The sequence below is a fragment of the Epinephelus fuscoguttatus genome, linkage group LG24, assembly GCF_011397635.1.
Source record: "Epinephelus fuscoguttatus linkage group LG24, E.fuscoguttatus.final_Chr_v1".
Taxonomy (NCBI): domain Eukaryota; kingdom Metazoa; phylum Chordata; class Actinopteri; order Perciformes; family Serranidae; genus Epinephelus; species Epinephelus fuscoguttatus.
This window is the reverse complement of record NC_064775.1, coordinates 14,408,619-14,425,622: the sequence shown is the minus strand read 5'-3', so window position 1 is coordinate 14,425,622 and position 17,004 is coordinate 14,408,619. Positions and strand designations below refer to the sequence as shown.

General features: G+C 40.5%; 1 protein-coding gene across 12 annotated transcripts in view; it reads right to left on the bottom strand.

The window, feature by feature from the left end:
- The window catches only part of dmd (dystrophin), a 360,279-nt gene that overhangs the window by 159,261 nt on the left and 184,014 nt on the right, over positions 1 to 17,004 (bottom strand). For all 12 annotated transcript variants that reach the window (XM_049569632.1, XM_049569640.1, XM_049569631.1 and 9 more), the window contains 5 exons: positions 16,808 to 16,958; positions 9,696 to 9,815; positions 5,617 to 5,718; positions 3,377 to 3,484; positions 3,062 to 3,241 (listed from right to left, as the gene is read on the bottom strand). In XM_049569632.1, the coding sequence (XP_049425589.1) occupies positions 3,062 to 3,241; positions 3,377 to 3,484; positions 5,617 to 5,718; positions 9,696 to 9,815; positions 16,808 to 16,958 (661 nt within the window). The remainder of the gene's footprint in view (positions 1 to 3,061; positions 3,242 to 3,376; positions 3,485 to 5,616; positions 5,719 to 9,695; positions 9,816 to 16,807; positions 16,959 to 17,004) is intronic.

The window sequence follows — 17,004 nt, the reverse complement described above, 5'->3', positions numbered from 1 at the left end:
TTTTTTAAAAAGGCTCAATAGTCCCCTAAAACAGCTTGTCATTGTAGTTTTTAGCAAAAATCAGTAAAACAGAAGAAAATAGCCCATTTGTTGGGACTATTTACAGCGGTGGATTGATCCACTCTAGTGCTGAGGGTTTGCATGAACTGCATGAAAACACTTATGTTTAGACAATCACTTTAATGTCTCTCTGCTCTGATATGAACCTCTCAAGCAGTGTTCAAGGAAAAGTGTCACATTTTCTGACAGGTAACAAAAACCAATATATCGTTTTCTACAAAGCCAGACTCCAATGAGAAAAACAGTGATTTAACATGGACACAGGAGATGCTGGTCTGCTGCTTAAATCAAGTAATTTTTTTGTGTTATTGTGTGACTTTGGGGTTTTAAATGGTTGATTTGGATTTACTAAAATCACACAGTGTCACAAACTAAGTGATCAAAGCAGTGGGAGACCAGCAGCTCCCTGTGTTGATTGATGTAAAATTGCTGTTTTTATCAATGGAGTCTGGTGGCTTTGACACAAGCATAGACGGGTAACTGAGGCTGTAAACCACTTCCCGTTGGAAAAGGGCTCTCTGACGGAAATGTAAAGCGGTGAGAGCACTCCCGAACTGTTATTGTTTTTGGCTTGGGTTTTTTGCAAGTGGCTGAAAAACGTTTTGTTGCTGACCCTCTCCACAGCTTCAGTGTTGGCATTCTTGCTCATGACAAACTGAGGGCATGCCAGTTGACATCTAATATGGGCAACATACTGACAATGGAAAAGTATCACATGAAAACTATCCCTTTACAAAGAAGTGTATTTCCAAAGAGTTACACTGCTCCTTTAAGTCCAAGCTTTTGAGCTTTTGAGAACAGTGAGTGGTGCCTGAGAAGGAGCACTCAGGGCATAAATGTTCCTTTGCAAACCTGTAATATAAATAATTCCAATCACTTACTCAACTCTCAGTGTGAAGCTGCCCACAGGGAGCATAAAAGTACCATTACAGTGCAGTGTCTTTATCAACAAAGTCCAAAACCACAGACACACTTTGTCTTTATCTTATCAGTTGTCACTGAGCATGTCAGTTTTAAAAGCACAGATATGACAATGGAGATAAAGACTGAGAGGAGCTGTGTAGTTACAGGAGGAGATGAGAGAGCAGCGGGGAAAAGTGACAATTGAGCAATCAAACATTATCAGAGAAGTGATAATGAAGAGTGATCATCATCACTGTGTTTGTGCTCAGGACAGTGCAGATGCCAAAGGATTGTTCACACAAGTGTCAGTCCTAATTTCACCTTTCCCTCCTCAGTATTCTCCACAGGTTTGTAACATTAACCTCTCTAGGTGTTCAGTGACCTCTGTCACCCAGCCAGTCCATTTATTTCTCTCTGTCCCTCAGGCTAAACACTAGCAGCCACCAGGACTCAGTTTGTTCACAGTGTTCTTCTATCTAGCGGGACAAAATGTGACCGCAGTGCGTCTAGATGCTACATGGATTTTGTTTTGACAGAAAACCAAAGTGAGTCATCTGTAGGGCTATAAAGCAAAACAAAACAGTTTGGTGAACCAGCAGAGCACACTGACAGCTTTTATGTTTGAGTAGAAAAAGAGGAGATAGGACTTGTCTTAGAAAGAAGGCTCGTGGTTCATGTTTTCATAGCCTTTGTCTACATTGGTGACGCTCATTCTGCCTTTAATCGTAACTTTCTTCTTCCGTTCAAGCTGCTGTTCTTTAATCAGCCCTTTGTTTTTTAATCTCAGTCCCTGAGTCGCAACTTCCTGCTGGTTTTCATTCCGCTACCTAATCACAAACTGATTAAGGCCTGGGACACTGAGTGAATGAAATGAAGTGCAATCATCTAGTTGGTAGGATGGAGAAAGAGCTCAGCAGAGTCTGAGCCGTGAGGACCACAGCTGAGACTGACCTGAGCAGACAGCTGGCAAAAGGCTGAAGCAAAGTTGTTCTGACTTAACTTTACTTTAACCTACGACTTAAACCCATGAGTCACGAACATGTCCGCTCTATGCTTTTGTAGCATAATCTTCTTCTGTATGTATGTATGTATGTAGTTGGTAGGGTGCACACCAGCAAGCAATTACAAGTATACAAGTTAATAGAAGCTTACGACGATCATCTGTGGACTCAGAGCTTTGTATGTTAACATCAGAAATCCTCCCTCGCCAAAGACAACGACACAATGTATGTATGAGGCTTGAGTTATAATGAATTAATGTTCTGTGTTTTTGGCTTGTTAGCTAGTGTAGTTCAGAACTCAGTGATGTGGTTGTTATGCAAACATGAATTCCGCCTCTGTTTTACTGTAACACAAGAAGTTTTGATTGTGTCCTCAGTCCAGTGGAAACCAGAAAGAGTGACCGTGCTAACTGGTGACCCTCAGCTGAATGCGTCCTTGGTTGCTCATACTAACTTGCGTAAATGGTTACTGTGGATAATAAACACAGAGGAACATGTGTTTAAAAAAACAGCTGCTGTCAGTACAAGTAACCATGACCCATTAGGTGAGTCACCAGCTAACACACCTGATGCCCACAAATGTTCGAAATTCTGTAGAACTTGAATTCACTGTTGGAAAATCGATTCTGACAACCTAACACACAACAACCAAAACATGTTTCAGCTTTTGACAGAGCAAAATGCCACTTCATGCACTTACTTTTGATGATGTCGGCTGAAAAATGGTCCATTGTTTATGGAAAAAATGCTGTAACTATTTCTTGGCTGGGCGCAGGGTCCTCCGCTGGTTGCCCGGCAACCTTGTGGCAGCCAGTGTTGGGCAAGTTACTTAAAAAATTAACTAATAACTCATAAGTGATTTAATCTTAGGGTAGGCTTTCTAGTTGTTAACATTAGCGGGCCAGTGAGGAAAACACAACAAACAGGAGTATGAGACTAACCACTTCCCTCCATCTCAGGCCACTGCACCAAGCTAGCACATCCAGGACCAGTCTGTCCAAGTGCATATAATACTGCAACTGGGCACCACTTACAATACACCTAAACATGTCCTTGGCAGCCTGGTATATAAATGCTAAAAAACCCAACTGATGTACCTGGGAGCTGCTCATCTCCAGACTCTGTATCAGTCGGTCCCAGCGCTGGGCGAAGCTGTCTAGTCTGGCCTCCAGTTTGTTGGCCACCTCTTTGTTCTTGACGCTAGACAGCAGGTCCTGACTCATGGAGCACAGCTTGTCCATGGTGGGACGCTTCACCTCCAGGTCTGCCTTCACCGTCTGATACACACAGAGGATGGTGATTTAAACATTTCTGTTTTTTTGTGCAGGAGGACTTACGCTGAAGTTACTTCATGTTCGTTCCTCCTTTTTCCTTAATGAAAAATTCAGTAGATCTGTTACAGGGAGACTCACAGCAAGACGGCGGAGGCAGGCCACCATCTCTGCTTGGTCTTTCAGGTTGGAGGTCTTGATTGAGCGAACCAGCTCCTCTTTCTGAGTGAGCCAGGAGTCAAATAAACACTGTGAGGAGAGGAGAGGAGAGGAGAGGAGAGGAGAGAAATGAGGAGAGGTGATGAAGGGAAGGAGAGTGAAACAAGAACAAAGTAGGGGTAAGAGGAGCAGAAATCCAAAGAGAAGAGAGCGGTAGAACACAGAAAGAGGAGGAGGAAGAGTAGACGGATGGCAGAGGGGGAAGAGAAGGGGAACGAGAAGACAGGAAGAAAGGGAGCAGGAGGAGAAACACATCTTATCATGTGGGAGGCGGCACACTTGAGGCCATTGTCTCCTGTTGGTACAGACAGCTCTTGACTGCAGCATCCTCCTCAGGCCTATTGTCTGTGACAGCATCTTTCCCTGTGCCCGGGATTACAAGGTGAATATTTCTGTTATCAGTGCACGGACAGTTCATTTGCAACCAGAGCCTGGGGCGCTAGTTCAACAAGCATTTAGCCAGAGAACGGGGGAAAATTGAATTCAATGTATTTCCTGATGTTTTGAATAATTAATCAAATTAAATTTGGGTCTTATGGATGTCTTGAAGCCATTGCAGCCAATGGCACATCATTATAAAACACAGTGGAGAGGTTATTTCATGATGAATCTCTACTTCTCTATGTAACTAGGTAATCACACTTAATCAAATGGGCGCCTGATGCCCCGAGTCTCACATTTTATGCACATTAGGCAGAGCTGCAATGCAAATATAGACACTTTTTAAAAGTGAGACAACAACATGCAAAAACAGATTTATCTAGATTTTATTATGGTGTCACTGAGCAAAAAAAAAATCAGGAAAGCAATTATTAAATCACTTTTTTTGTTGTAACAAAGGTATACTGATAATAAATAATATTTGAGTTGATTCCTGCCAACGTTAGAGCATTCATTTGCCTTTCTTTTTTCTAAATACTTGAACAGTAAACAAAGGCTGACTGTGATCCAAAGGGCAGCAAAGCAAATCCAGTTTTGGACTTTTAATTAAGGCTGATCAGTTAATCGTGTATAATCCGATGTTGTGATTTTAGCTTCCTCAATTATTAATCACAGAACATGAGCAAATCGGATATCATGACACATTTAATTTCCTTTACAATGTCTGCTGTGGCTAAAAATATGAACTGCAAAGAGGCTGATAAGGGACAGAGAAAATATGATGGCATGAAAGTCATTAAAAAGAGCATCTAATTAATAATTCTGATCAAAATACAAAATGAGATAAAGGTGTCGTGTCCTAGTTGGTCTTCAGATGAAGGTATAGGTCTGCAATGTTTCATGAAAAAAAGCATTTACACCTGTACTCATGTGACAGAGCCTCAACCCACAACAGTCCGATCACCCCAAACTCATTTTAATGCAAGGCGTAAGGGAGGTGTATGTGACTGGGCCACCCACATCCCATCTGGATCACACTGTGATCAGATCTTTGCAGGTGTAAATGCAATCCATACAGCATGATTACATTCTTAAGAGAAAATCCATCCGTCAAGTTGAAAGGTCACTTAACTCTTAATGTTCCTGGTGGTTTAAGATAGTCAGGCAAAAGCTACAAGTAAAAGCTGTTGCTATAATTCTGCCCTTACAAAAAGTGAATGATGGCAAGTCATGGTCTTGCTTCCCTTGATGTGGGACTCCAGACATGCCAAGTGCACCAGCCTTGTTTAACTCTTACTTAATCTAGATATTGCGAACATCTTGGTCCAGTGTGTTAGCATTCTAACATTTGCAAATTAGCACTAAACATAAATTACAGCTGAGGCTGATAAGACTGTCAAATATAATGTCAACAGATTGTAAACTATAAAACAGATTTATCACTTTTATGAAGCACAAAGATGTATTCTAAATTTTATCTGAAGTTAATATGAGACTTTAACAGTGTGAGTCAGACAAATTATGTGGTGGCTTCCCAAGTTACAAACATTTAAGAACAAAATTCACTCTTTTTGTTTCTTTCCCTCCATGAATATGAAGTCTGCTACAGCTTTAAAGTTCTCTTAAAGCCCGCAGAATGTGGGAGTAGACACGATCTGGATGATCTAATCTCATTATATATGCAGCAAATACTGCTGTGATCCTGTCTCAGCTCCTCACACACACACGCACACGCAAGCACATACACGTGCACACACACACACACACACTTGTGCTCATACCTGTTCATTAGTGAAGTGCTGCCATTTCAGTAAAATCTCTTGAAGCAGAATCCAGCGTTCTTCTGTCCATCTACAAATGGCTGCCCAGCGGTCACCAAGCACCTGCACACACACAGACACACACACACACACACACACACACACACACACACACACACACACACACATAAATCATCTATTAATGTCTGCATTAGCACAAAAATTCCTTTTGGATTATTTCCCCTGAGGGACTGAAACATTTTCATCATGTTGCCTCAAAGGCTGATGGATTCACATCTTCACTTGCCAGTTTAATTTTTTTAGCTGCCAAAAATGCAGTTTGATTCTCGTTCCTCTCTCTCCCAGAGGGACCGGGCTGATCATGATTGTTGAAGGGCATGAAATTCAGAGACGACAGGGACAAAATATCTCTTTATTCAAGCCAAGTGAATGGAGTGCAATAACTGTACAAATAAAATATAAACAATGAAAAATCTGGAGTTTCATAATGATCAAATAAAGGATAAATAACTGGATGTTAAGAACACTTTTAATTCATCAAGATCCATTTCAAGTTGTGCTTTTTCAGGAATTTTAACAATTTTTCATATTTTTAAGTGCTAAACATCTGCAAATTTTATTCCACTGATCTTTAACAATTCAGGTACTGAACAATATCTGGCCAAAAGTATGAGGACATGCTCATAAACATACTGTTCTTTATACTGAAAGTTTTCCATACACTTTTGGCCATGTTCTCACCAGACTGCTTTGTCAACATAATCCACAAGATTCACCCAAACAAATACCACAGTTTTAAACTCATGTGACGGGGGGGGTTAAAATAATAATAAATGATAAAATCAATAAGGATTCGGACAATAATAACAATTTAATTATGTATTAAACATATAAGTAACATATATAAATATCAAGACATCTCTAGACTGCACTTATATAGCACTTTTCTACCTTAACAGACACAGCGCTTTATAATATGCCTCTCATTCACTGATTCAAACACACACACACACACACACACACACACACACACACACACACACACACACACATCAGTGGCTGAGGAGCTGCCATGCAAGGTACTGGCCTTGAAGCAATTTGCGGATCAGTATCTTGCAGGAGAATTGAACCACCAACCATGGGATAAATGGACGACAACTCTTCCTCTTAAAATAAATAATTCAGTGCTATAAATTCAGTGGTATATAAATTTGACATTAAATATTCAGTGATGAATAAAATGTGAATCAACATATAGTTCCCATTGCTCGTTCCTGTCTTTTGGCCATATTTCATATGATATACTGGAGTTGTTTTACTGGGTCCAGCCTCCAGATCTGAACACAGTATGTGCATTAAAGCATGTTGGCGCACTGACACACACACTAACACACACAGAGGCTGTGAGCTGTAAAAGTTTATTTCTCCTGACTCCATTGTATCGGCATATTGGCAGCTGGCTGTTAGCTGAGTCAAATGGGAGAGACACTCTTCCGTTCCATTTAACCGGCATAGACAAAACCCACAGTGTGACCACTGAACAAAGTCATCAGAGTGACAGAGAGAGGGGAGGGCGGTGAGGGAGGAGAGGAAATGAAAAGACAATGAGATGCAAAAAAAAGTGAGAGACAAGTGAGCGGGTAAAGACAGACTTGGAGAGAGAGGCTCAGCAGGTTAATCTTAAGATGAATGGCCTGTAATTAATCAAGCGACAGTTCTACAGCGGGGAGAAACCAGGGAAGGCACCTTCTATTTGCATTTTCACATTCCAACACACACTACTCTCTCTCATCTATTCATCTCTGTTATCTTGTATTTAGTAATAAACCGCACTGCAGGAAACAGCGCCAGCAAACCTCCAGAAAGTCAAACATAAAGTTGTATTGCTAATGATGTTAAGTGTGATTATACTTTTCCATGCAGTAATGTGTCTTCTGTATTGTGATTTCTTAAAATAAAACACAGCAGCATTGTGTCTTTGATATATTAGAACAAATTACATTATTCTTTCCTTTTTTTCGAAGGTATTTCTGACTTGAGTTTTTAATTTTCAGCTAATCTGCTGTCAGTATGGAGCAGAATCATTTTATCCACATCTCCTCAACCCTGCTCTCCCCAAGGAGGAGCTTCAGTCACATCCAATTATCCAAATTTCTTCATTTCCTCTTCGCCAGTGATGCCCAATTCTACCTCAGCTCACTCACTCGCACCTTCCCCAATGATAACAGATTGAACTTCCCAAGACAAAATCACCATGACCTCCCCTTTTCTCCCCACATCAGCTTCCTATTTTCCACTAAGGCAACCCTCCATCACAGTTCACATCATATGTAGCTCAACGTGGACGCTTCAGCTTTCATCTCTAATCCCGGCTGCAGTTTGACATTGCTGTTAAAGTATTGTCATTGGTGGTACATCACTGATCTCTGTCCTGTTCCACATCTCTCATACTCTGATGCAGTTCTTTTGTGGTGTGAAAGCAAAGCAGAATGACCACAGGAGTCTGTGATGACTGAGGTATGAAATAAAAAACTAAATTACTATTAAATCCACCTGGTGATTGTTAACTGTCAAAGTAGAGATTGGTTTAAGCCAACTCATGTAGTAACTGAATGCTGTGTTACTTCAAATGACAAGTGATTCTAGTGCAGAGCATCAGACTAGATTTACAAACACACCCTTTATCTTTTTATCCCTTGGTGTGGACCAAATGAACCAAACTGCAGGTGTGACAGAGACCAGAAAAAGTAAGTTTCCATCCACCTGTTTTTACATTTCACATTTCCATAAAAACATCAGATCTGTGTGGAGCGTTGAGTCGACTGTAACCTTCCTCAAATTAAGACACAAAATCATCATGTTTATCTCAGGGTTCTCTTAAATAATGGGCGTAGACACTGTGATATCACCTACTGGTTTGTAGACTCCTATGGCTTCAGCTACACCCATACTCTGTGAGTCTAGGGTTATGCCATGGTTACATTATGTGACCAATTTTGTTGCTGTGGCATCAATTTGTCAACAGACGCAGGCACCCACCTGTCAGTCAAAGTGGCCACCGCCTTAATCATGCATAACTTTAAGCCTTAATAAAATGTTAGCAGGTGAGTTACTGTACATAAAAATTCATCCCTCTTACAGTAGTCACAAAAGGTGAAAATAACGATGGAGACCAAAACCATATTTTGCACCCGGCTGTAAACATGCCTATTTCTGCTGCTGATATCAGAAACTACAGCCATACAGCCAGCCCTTCTTTAAACTTACAAAACTAAACCCTTAATGCAGCAATTATTTATTGAGCCAAGAGCATAAAAGATCTTTTCTTTACCACAGCAAGGTCAGAGGTCAAGATAGAAGCACTGTAGCTTGTCAAGAAGTGCTTCGGCAGTCCAGACACTAATCTACTTGTTTATCCAACATTCTTGTATCAACAGCACATCCAATCAATTTAAGAGTGAGGAACCTTCCAGCACCTAAATCCTGGACAAAGACAGCAAAAGTGTGGCGGTGCTTTAACATGAAGCAGCATGCTATAATTAAGGCTAGTGTATTTGAAAGCAGTGGATATCAGCAGCTACAGTTTTAATAGATTTCAGCTATATTGTTTGCAGTGTATGGGAGTTAACAAGTGGAACCAAGGCCCATACATCAGACGCCTAGACAACCGTGGAGAATTAACCGCACAAACAGGCAGCGAAGTCTGGCTCCTGGCTGGAGTCTGTGTGATGATAACTTAGAGTAAACAAAATCAGCAGAAAGCAACAACACACACACATACAGCACAGGCCCATCTCGCTGGCAAGGTCTAATTACTGCGCAACACCAAAGACAAAACTATCTCCCGTTCAATCTATTTTCCCTGAGAAACAACAAGCGGAGTGTGCTGAGCCCACTGAGAGGGGGAGAGAGAGAGAAATATTTTATAAGAAGAGATGAAAAAGGCCCACAAGGTATTTGTCCTTCTACGAAATTTCCCCGAACGCTCTGTGTGATCAGCAAAGTGTGTGCAATGTGAGCATGTTTGGCTCAGATTTTAGTGTGTGTGACAATGTGCAAGCATGTGTGTCTGTCCTCACCTGAAGTTTGCTCTCTAAAGCAGCGGTGGCGCTGTCTCCGCTGGTCTCATCCACCACCACCACCATGTGGGTCAGTGAGTTCACCCTCACCTGCTCCAGCTCCAGGTCTTCCTGCAGGAGCTGCAGCACAGGAACACATGCAAAGTTTTAATTATGGTGACCCAGTGACAGAGAGTAGCTGGCAGCAATAGAAAGTAAACATTGTTGGTTTGCCAAAAGACCGCAGGAGTTGAGAACAGAGCAATGTTTCAAGTATATTCCCTAAACACAGGCAGTAAAGAGAACATTTACAGTCACCAATACAGATACAAACTTTCTGTATTTAAACTTCAATATGTTCAGCTCTTTATATAAAGTGTTTGCATTAATATATTAGAAAACTCATGCTGTCTCTCAATGTCATATTTTACGCGACAGCACGAGATGTGTGACAATTTCAATTTTAGCCTTCAAAGCAACAGGTGACTCACTGTCACTTCAAATCCTTACAGCGGAGGTGTGGACTTGAGTCATACAACTTGGACATGAGTCAGACTCAAGTCAAAGATTTGATGACTCGCCCTGACAAAAATCAAAAAGGACGAGGGTTTTAACACTGATGACTCATGACTTCATTTAGACTTGAGTCTTTTGGCTTGAAAATACTTCATACCTTCCCCCAAGATCAGGGATTAAAACATATGTTATTCAAAAAAAGGCTCCACGAGTCACGTCATTTCCCTTCATTTCCTTAATTGAAAGCTATGAAAGCACATTATGACTTGTTCAGGACTCACAACTAAAAGTTTAGGTTTTTGGACTTGACTCAGGACTTGACACTTGGTTGTGACCAGTGACTTGGTCTCAACTCTGCCTTTCAGGTCTCATATCTTTATCTTTCAACCAAAAACCTCAGCTCTTCTAACTCCCACAACTTCCACTGTTAATGCACAGTTTATCCTCACTGCTTTTACACTTCAGCCAACACTTGAACTGTCATTTTCTTTCAATTTATACACCCGCAGTGGCACTTATTTCTTTTAGGACACTCATTTTAACTGAGGCCTCCAGCTGAATTTATCACTTACACTTTACTTTTCAACTCCTTTAAGTGCTTCAACTTAATCCTCCACTTCTTTGGACACATTCATTTAAATTGATGGTTTATTGTCACTCACGGTTCACTTTCAAATTGACACTTCAAATTCATCCAGCCCTTCCATTGAAACTGCCGTTTCAGTGTCTTTTAGGTTTCTTTTTTAACTGCCACTTCAACTTCTTTCAGTATTTTAAATTTAGATATTTAACTGAGCAGCACACATGCAAAATTTATTCAATTTCTCCACGTTTTTCTGATATTAATAATATTTGTCCAAGACCCAGCTAATGTTTGGCATTTTTGCTTGAAAAATTAGCTCACTCAGACAACTCATGGCTTTAATGTGTATTTCAACAGCAGAACATAGTCAGAGTTTAGCGTCTAGACTCAGGCCTCATCGCTCCCCCAGATATGTTTATATGAGATATTTAGGATTGATGATTAAATCAAGATCAATAAGATTTATACTGTATACAACAAATTTCAAGATGATAATGCGACCAATTGCAACATGGAATTAGAGGTATTTCAGCAAGAAACTAAAACTACTAAATTGCTGCCACAGATGTAAAAGTGTTTGTTTAAACCCCCTGCTGCTGGTAACAGGATTCAATTCAAAGCCTCTCTGAAAGCTTCCATTTTCTCAAAATGATTTCTCCACTGGTTGCAATCCTAGTCAGAATGAGATTCTCGAGTGCAGTAGAGGAACTAGTCACAAAACCAACAAAAAGTGCACACATACAAATAAAACACTATCTGAGTCTACTGTGTTTGTTTCTGTGGCAAACCTGTGATTTCTCAGTGAGTGTCAGCATGTTGTTTTTAGCATCTGTGTTTACTCTTGGGGTAAAATTGTACAGCAACATATGATTGGTGGCAATTTAGCCAATTAGAGTGCATTTTCTATTTTCCCACCTTCAAGTGGCAGGAAAGCCAAAACAAAGAGATATAACCGAACCTGCTGATAACAGGTACATCTATGTTTTTGTTTTCATCGTCAGCACTCTTAAATTTAAGTCGGTGTACTGCTTAAGTGTTTACCAGTGAACTTATTTTTAGCAGCTTCTGTGGGGTGGCTAATTGTTGTTTCCCCTCAGCCTGAGCCACCGCAGCTTTGCTGTGTTGAATCTAGTTTGAAAGAGCCTCCTGCTGTGAGAAGAAAGTAAAACCTCCAAATCAGGCATGGGTTTGACATGAGTTTGTAAACAGTCGGCTAATTTAAAGCTTTTTAGTTGTCAGGGATCTTTAAAACTGCCACATGAACATATGGAGTGAACGTGTGCAGAGCAGCCTCACACCACTGATGTGATAATTCATTCTTGACCTTGGAAACAGTGCTTGGCAAAATAACCTGACCACAAAGTCAATTTAGTGGCTGTGGAGCTTCCAGTCCTGTCCCAGCTGTCATGGAAATACAGATGTTCAAATATTCATTTTCTTCAATAACAACACTAACAAAAGCTTTATTTGAATTAGGGTTGGGCGATATGTTAAAAATTTCCAACGGGCCACCATCAGCCCATCCACCGGTGGTTGCCGATATATTCGGCAGTTGTGTGTGTGGCGGAGGAAAAAAAAAGAGGGGGGATGTTGCATTCATGTGATGTCGGAAAGAATCTAAAAATGACTTTCAGAATGGGATAATTCACATGAACGCCACCTCATGTCAGAAAAACAACTCGGCAACTCGGATCTTCTGACACCACTTGAATGCAGCAAAAAAATGCAGCGTGCTTTGCGAGCCGACTCATGTCCAACACGGCACGGAAATATCTGTGCCTACCGGCAACAAGCACGCCATCAGAGAGGGTGTTTAGCACGGCTGGTAACATTGTTAACCATATGCGCACTTTGCTTAAGCCAGATAAGGTTCACATGCTCGTTTTCCTCTCCAAAAACATGTAAAACACTGTGTTTTTGAGTTAAAGACAGCGCAAAGGGACTTTATTATTTTATGTGATTTTTGTACTTTATTTTTCCATTGTTCTTCATTTAGCCTATATTTATTATTAGTTGTATTTATTTATTCAAGCGATAAGCCTACGAGAGGCTTTTAGAACAGCTATAACAGCTTAAGTTTTTTTTGCCATGTCCGCAACGGCATTATTATAAAGACAGCACAAAGGGAGTGGACATCATTATTTTATGTGATTGTGTGATTTTTGCACTTTATTTTTCCAATGTCCTTTGTTTATATTTACTTATTTGTTATCATAGGCTACTGTTATTGTGTAACTTTTGTGGACTGACCAACTGTTTATTCTGTTTGAATAAATTTACCTGCACCTTATCCTCTGACTGTGGTCTTTAATGTCAAAATTATTGAACTGAAATTTTACTGAAACATACAGCCTATAGGCTATACTCTTATTCATTTAAAAAAAGTAATAAAAAGAGTAATAAGCTGTAAAGATGGGCTGAAGACGACTGTCCGACACCATTTTAAAAAGAGTCTGATGGCTGCAGAAGGACGCATTCGCTCACAGCCTCTAAATCAGCAAACAGGTGGGAGATATGGATAACACATTCATTTCATTTTATTTTAATATATTTAATATCTAACTTCCAAGTTTCAACCCACGTTTCTTGTTTTTGTTTGTTTTGTTTTTCCCACCCAGGGCCAAACCCAAGAGTAAGATATACACAAAATGTCAACCTTCTTGCCCTGCTCTCTCTGTTTATCAGATCACCTATGAGACAAGAATTAGCTAGCTAGCCACCCCCTTCTGGGTCCATCTCTAGTGCTCTTCTCCTGGCGAGGTGGTCAGTAGAGGCAGGGGGAGTGAGGCAGAGGGCAGATTGTGATTCAAAGCTTTAGCTGACATAGCAACATAAAAGTAAAAAACTATTAGCAACATTTTCCATCTATTTGTGATAAGTTTAGCCAATACTGACACTTTCATTATTGCGTTTATTGTCAGACTCTCTTTTAGTCTCACTCTTCAGTAAGTCTGTCTTCCTTTTTGGGGTTGCTTTGCAGTGTAGGAAGTTGTTGCCAATGTTGGAATTTCCTCTGCAGGATTCTCTGCCACTGAATCAGGCTTTCACAAGAGGGACATGCACATGCATCTGCATTTGTAGACCAGCCAATACGAACACCCTCTCTCTAATGTTACCTGCTCTTGGCTTAAGTCTCCCATTACAACCAAGAAGAGGTGCAGAGGTCTTGTTTTCTCAGTCCAGTTAATTTACAATATGCTCAAAGTCTATTATGGAATTCTGCCCATTGACGCCAAAATTAAACTGCCTATCCCAGCTTTAACAGGGTACTTCACAGAACAATAAAACATTACAATATCCATTACAAGAAGGGCATACGATCTATACACATATGAAGTATGATAAAAATGGTGACATGTTGACTATGTTATCATGATGAAATGTACATTATTTTGGATGATATACCTTAAAACTGGACAAGGTTGCAGTTCAAAATTTGCAACTGAAACATTAACAATAGCATATAATACTCCTTGAAGTTGAAGTGGCAGTTTAAATGATGAAGGATAATGAAGTGAGCGGTGAATGAAGTTGAAGAAAGTTAAAGACTCTTGAAAGAAGTTGAAATGTTAAAGGGATAGTACACCCAAAAATGAGGAGCACAGAGAAGCAGTCAAAGCTGCAGGCTACAGTGAGGCTAAAAACAGAGTTCACATGATGTTTTTCGAAACAACTTTTTATGTCGCGGCTGCAGCACACTTGGATCACTACGGATGAGCAGTATGGAGATATTTTGTGGATTCAATTTTGTGTTCTTGGACGTTAGTCTGGGGTGCCGTCAGCCATTAGGTGTGCTAGCCGCTCCCCCCGCCGATCTCTGCAAGGGATGTGAGAACTCTAAAACTTCACCAGGACCTCCATCGGCATATGGGTGAGTAGATAATGGCTGAATTTTCATTTTTGGGTGCACTATCCCTTTAAGTGTCATTGAAAAAATGAAAGCAGTATAAGTCAGGTTAGAAATTTTGGCTGCAGGGAAGTAAAAAAACAACAACCCCAAAATCAATCCTAGTCCCTGAATTTCAGCAAAGTGTTCTGTACCTGTCTTTGCTTTCCCAATACCAGTAACAGCACATGAGATAAAAGCTGAACGTGCAAGAATCCAGGCCACAGTTTGGTCAGTTTGCTGCGCTTTGCTTTCAAAGAACGAAGACTTGCTCGCATGGATGGATTACTGACTATTGGACTACTGGGCACAGACCCAGCAGGGGCCCAAGGGATGTAGTACATTTTATTTCTTTGGTATTTTGTATAATAGTTGGAGAGAGGTGTCAGTGAGGATCCTTTGCAAGAGGAAGCTTTAGAAGGGATTTAGACAGCTTCTCTTCTCCAACATGAACAAAATACTGAAGTACGTGGGGCAGTTTTCAATCAACAGCAGCACTCAGAGTTTGTTAATCTGCATGTCACCACTGAAAAGACACTTTGTAATGAACAAATTGAAAGAACTGGTGAGACTACATTTGACTGGAGCTGCGCCTTATATGATTACATGTGACAAATTGAATGCATTGCAATTAATGGAAATTAAAATTGGGTGGGGGGCTGGTGAGATATGTAGGATAAGGGGGCATGTATCTTGCCCAATGTCTTATTATCTGCCTCCTAGTTGTCACACTTCTACTGGCAAGAAAACTTATGGAATATATGGGTTCAAGCAATAAACAGGAGCAGTGTCATCAGCTTTCCTGTCAGTAGTCATAATTGGGTATTATCACCTTTAACAAACTGCTTTATGCATTTCTAATAAGGCAACTGAGACTCTCGCACAGCCTTGGTGTGATGTATGTTTAAATACCTAGCTGTTTAAGGTCAATCCAGGATGCTGCTACACTCAAAAGGGTTCTTCCTGAAGGGCTGAGATTCTAACCACGCTTTTTTTTTCTAGAAAAGCTGGATGGAACCATTACACCAAAGAAATGTGTCTCATACTGGGCTCTAAGTGGAACCTTTCACAGACGGTTCTAGACATAACCTGTTAAGTTAGGTTCTTGGTAGAGCCCTCTGAAAAGGTTCCAGGTGGAACCTTTATAAAAGGCTGTATAAAGAACCAAAACAGGCCTCTGAGTTCAGGCCCAAGGACCCCCTGTGGTTAAACTTTGGATCTTTATGTCTAAAAGTGTACATTAGTGTTTTGGCTAATGTTAGCAGCTCTGACCTGCTCTATATTGGAACAAGGTTTGCCCTCCAGCAACCCCAGCCAACATTAATTAATATAACACTGCCACACTGGTTATTAGAGAGACAAATTATCCACTCAAGTCTCAGATTTTAACTGGTAAAAACACTGGATAAACCAGTTTCATGTAACAAAATCAGTGTTTTTCTGAAGCTGCCAACTATAGTGGCTGACACAAAAACTAAAAAAAAAAAAACTAAAAAAAAAAAAAAAAGGCGAATGGCCCTTTCTAGTCAGTGTTTGTTTTGTCCATTATGGGATACTGTAGAAACATGGCAGTACAACATGGTGCACTCCATAGCCAAGGACTCACTCTCTATGTAGATATTAAATCTCATTCTAAAGTGACAAAAACACAACAATTCTTCTTCTTCTTCTTTTAAGCGGATGATACACTAAAGAAACCCTAGTTATTATATTATATTCCATTTCTGCCAGTATATCTAGCTAAATTCTACACACTGGACCTTTACGGGCCTTTTTGCATAGTTTTCGTTTTCAAACTAGTCAGCTGGAAACATTAGAAAGTCACACAGAGACAAAGTTTTAACCAACTCAGGGAACTAATGTTAGCTTAATTAACTAGCTACCTAAAGTTGATAAAATCTGATAACTGGCCATACCTGATTTTGTTTACTTCTGTCAGAAATCAGCCAGCATTTATTTCAAAATGTCAAAAAATTTGATGGTAAATCTGACACTGTTAACAATGTACACTGCATTCGTATCCTGCGAATAAAGAAGAGCTTGACAGACTCAGCAACTGTCAATCAGCAGGATAATTTAAGCTCAATCACAACATGTTAGCCTGGATTAGTTAGGTGCCATCTGAAAATCAGGCCAGCAGCTGCCCACCTTGTGCTCTTCCACTTGGTGCTTGACGTCCTCCAGGTCAGGTCCCAATGGTTGAGCCCCCATCCTCTTAATCCGGGCCTCCGTCACGTCCAACCAGTCTGTGAGCTGCTGCAACTGCTGGTGCTGCAGGTCCATGAGGACCTCGTGGAGTCTGGGGGTGAGAGACAGTTCAGTGAGCTGTCAATCTCATGTTGATA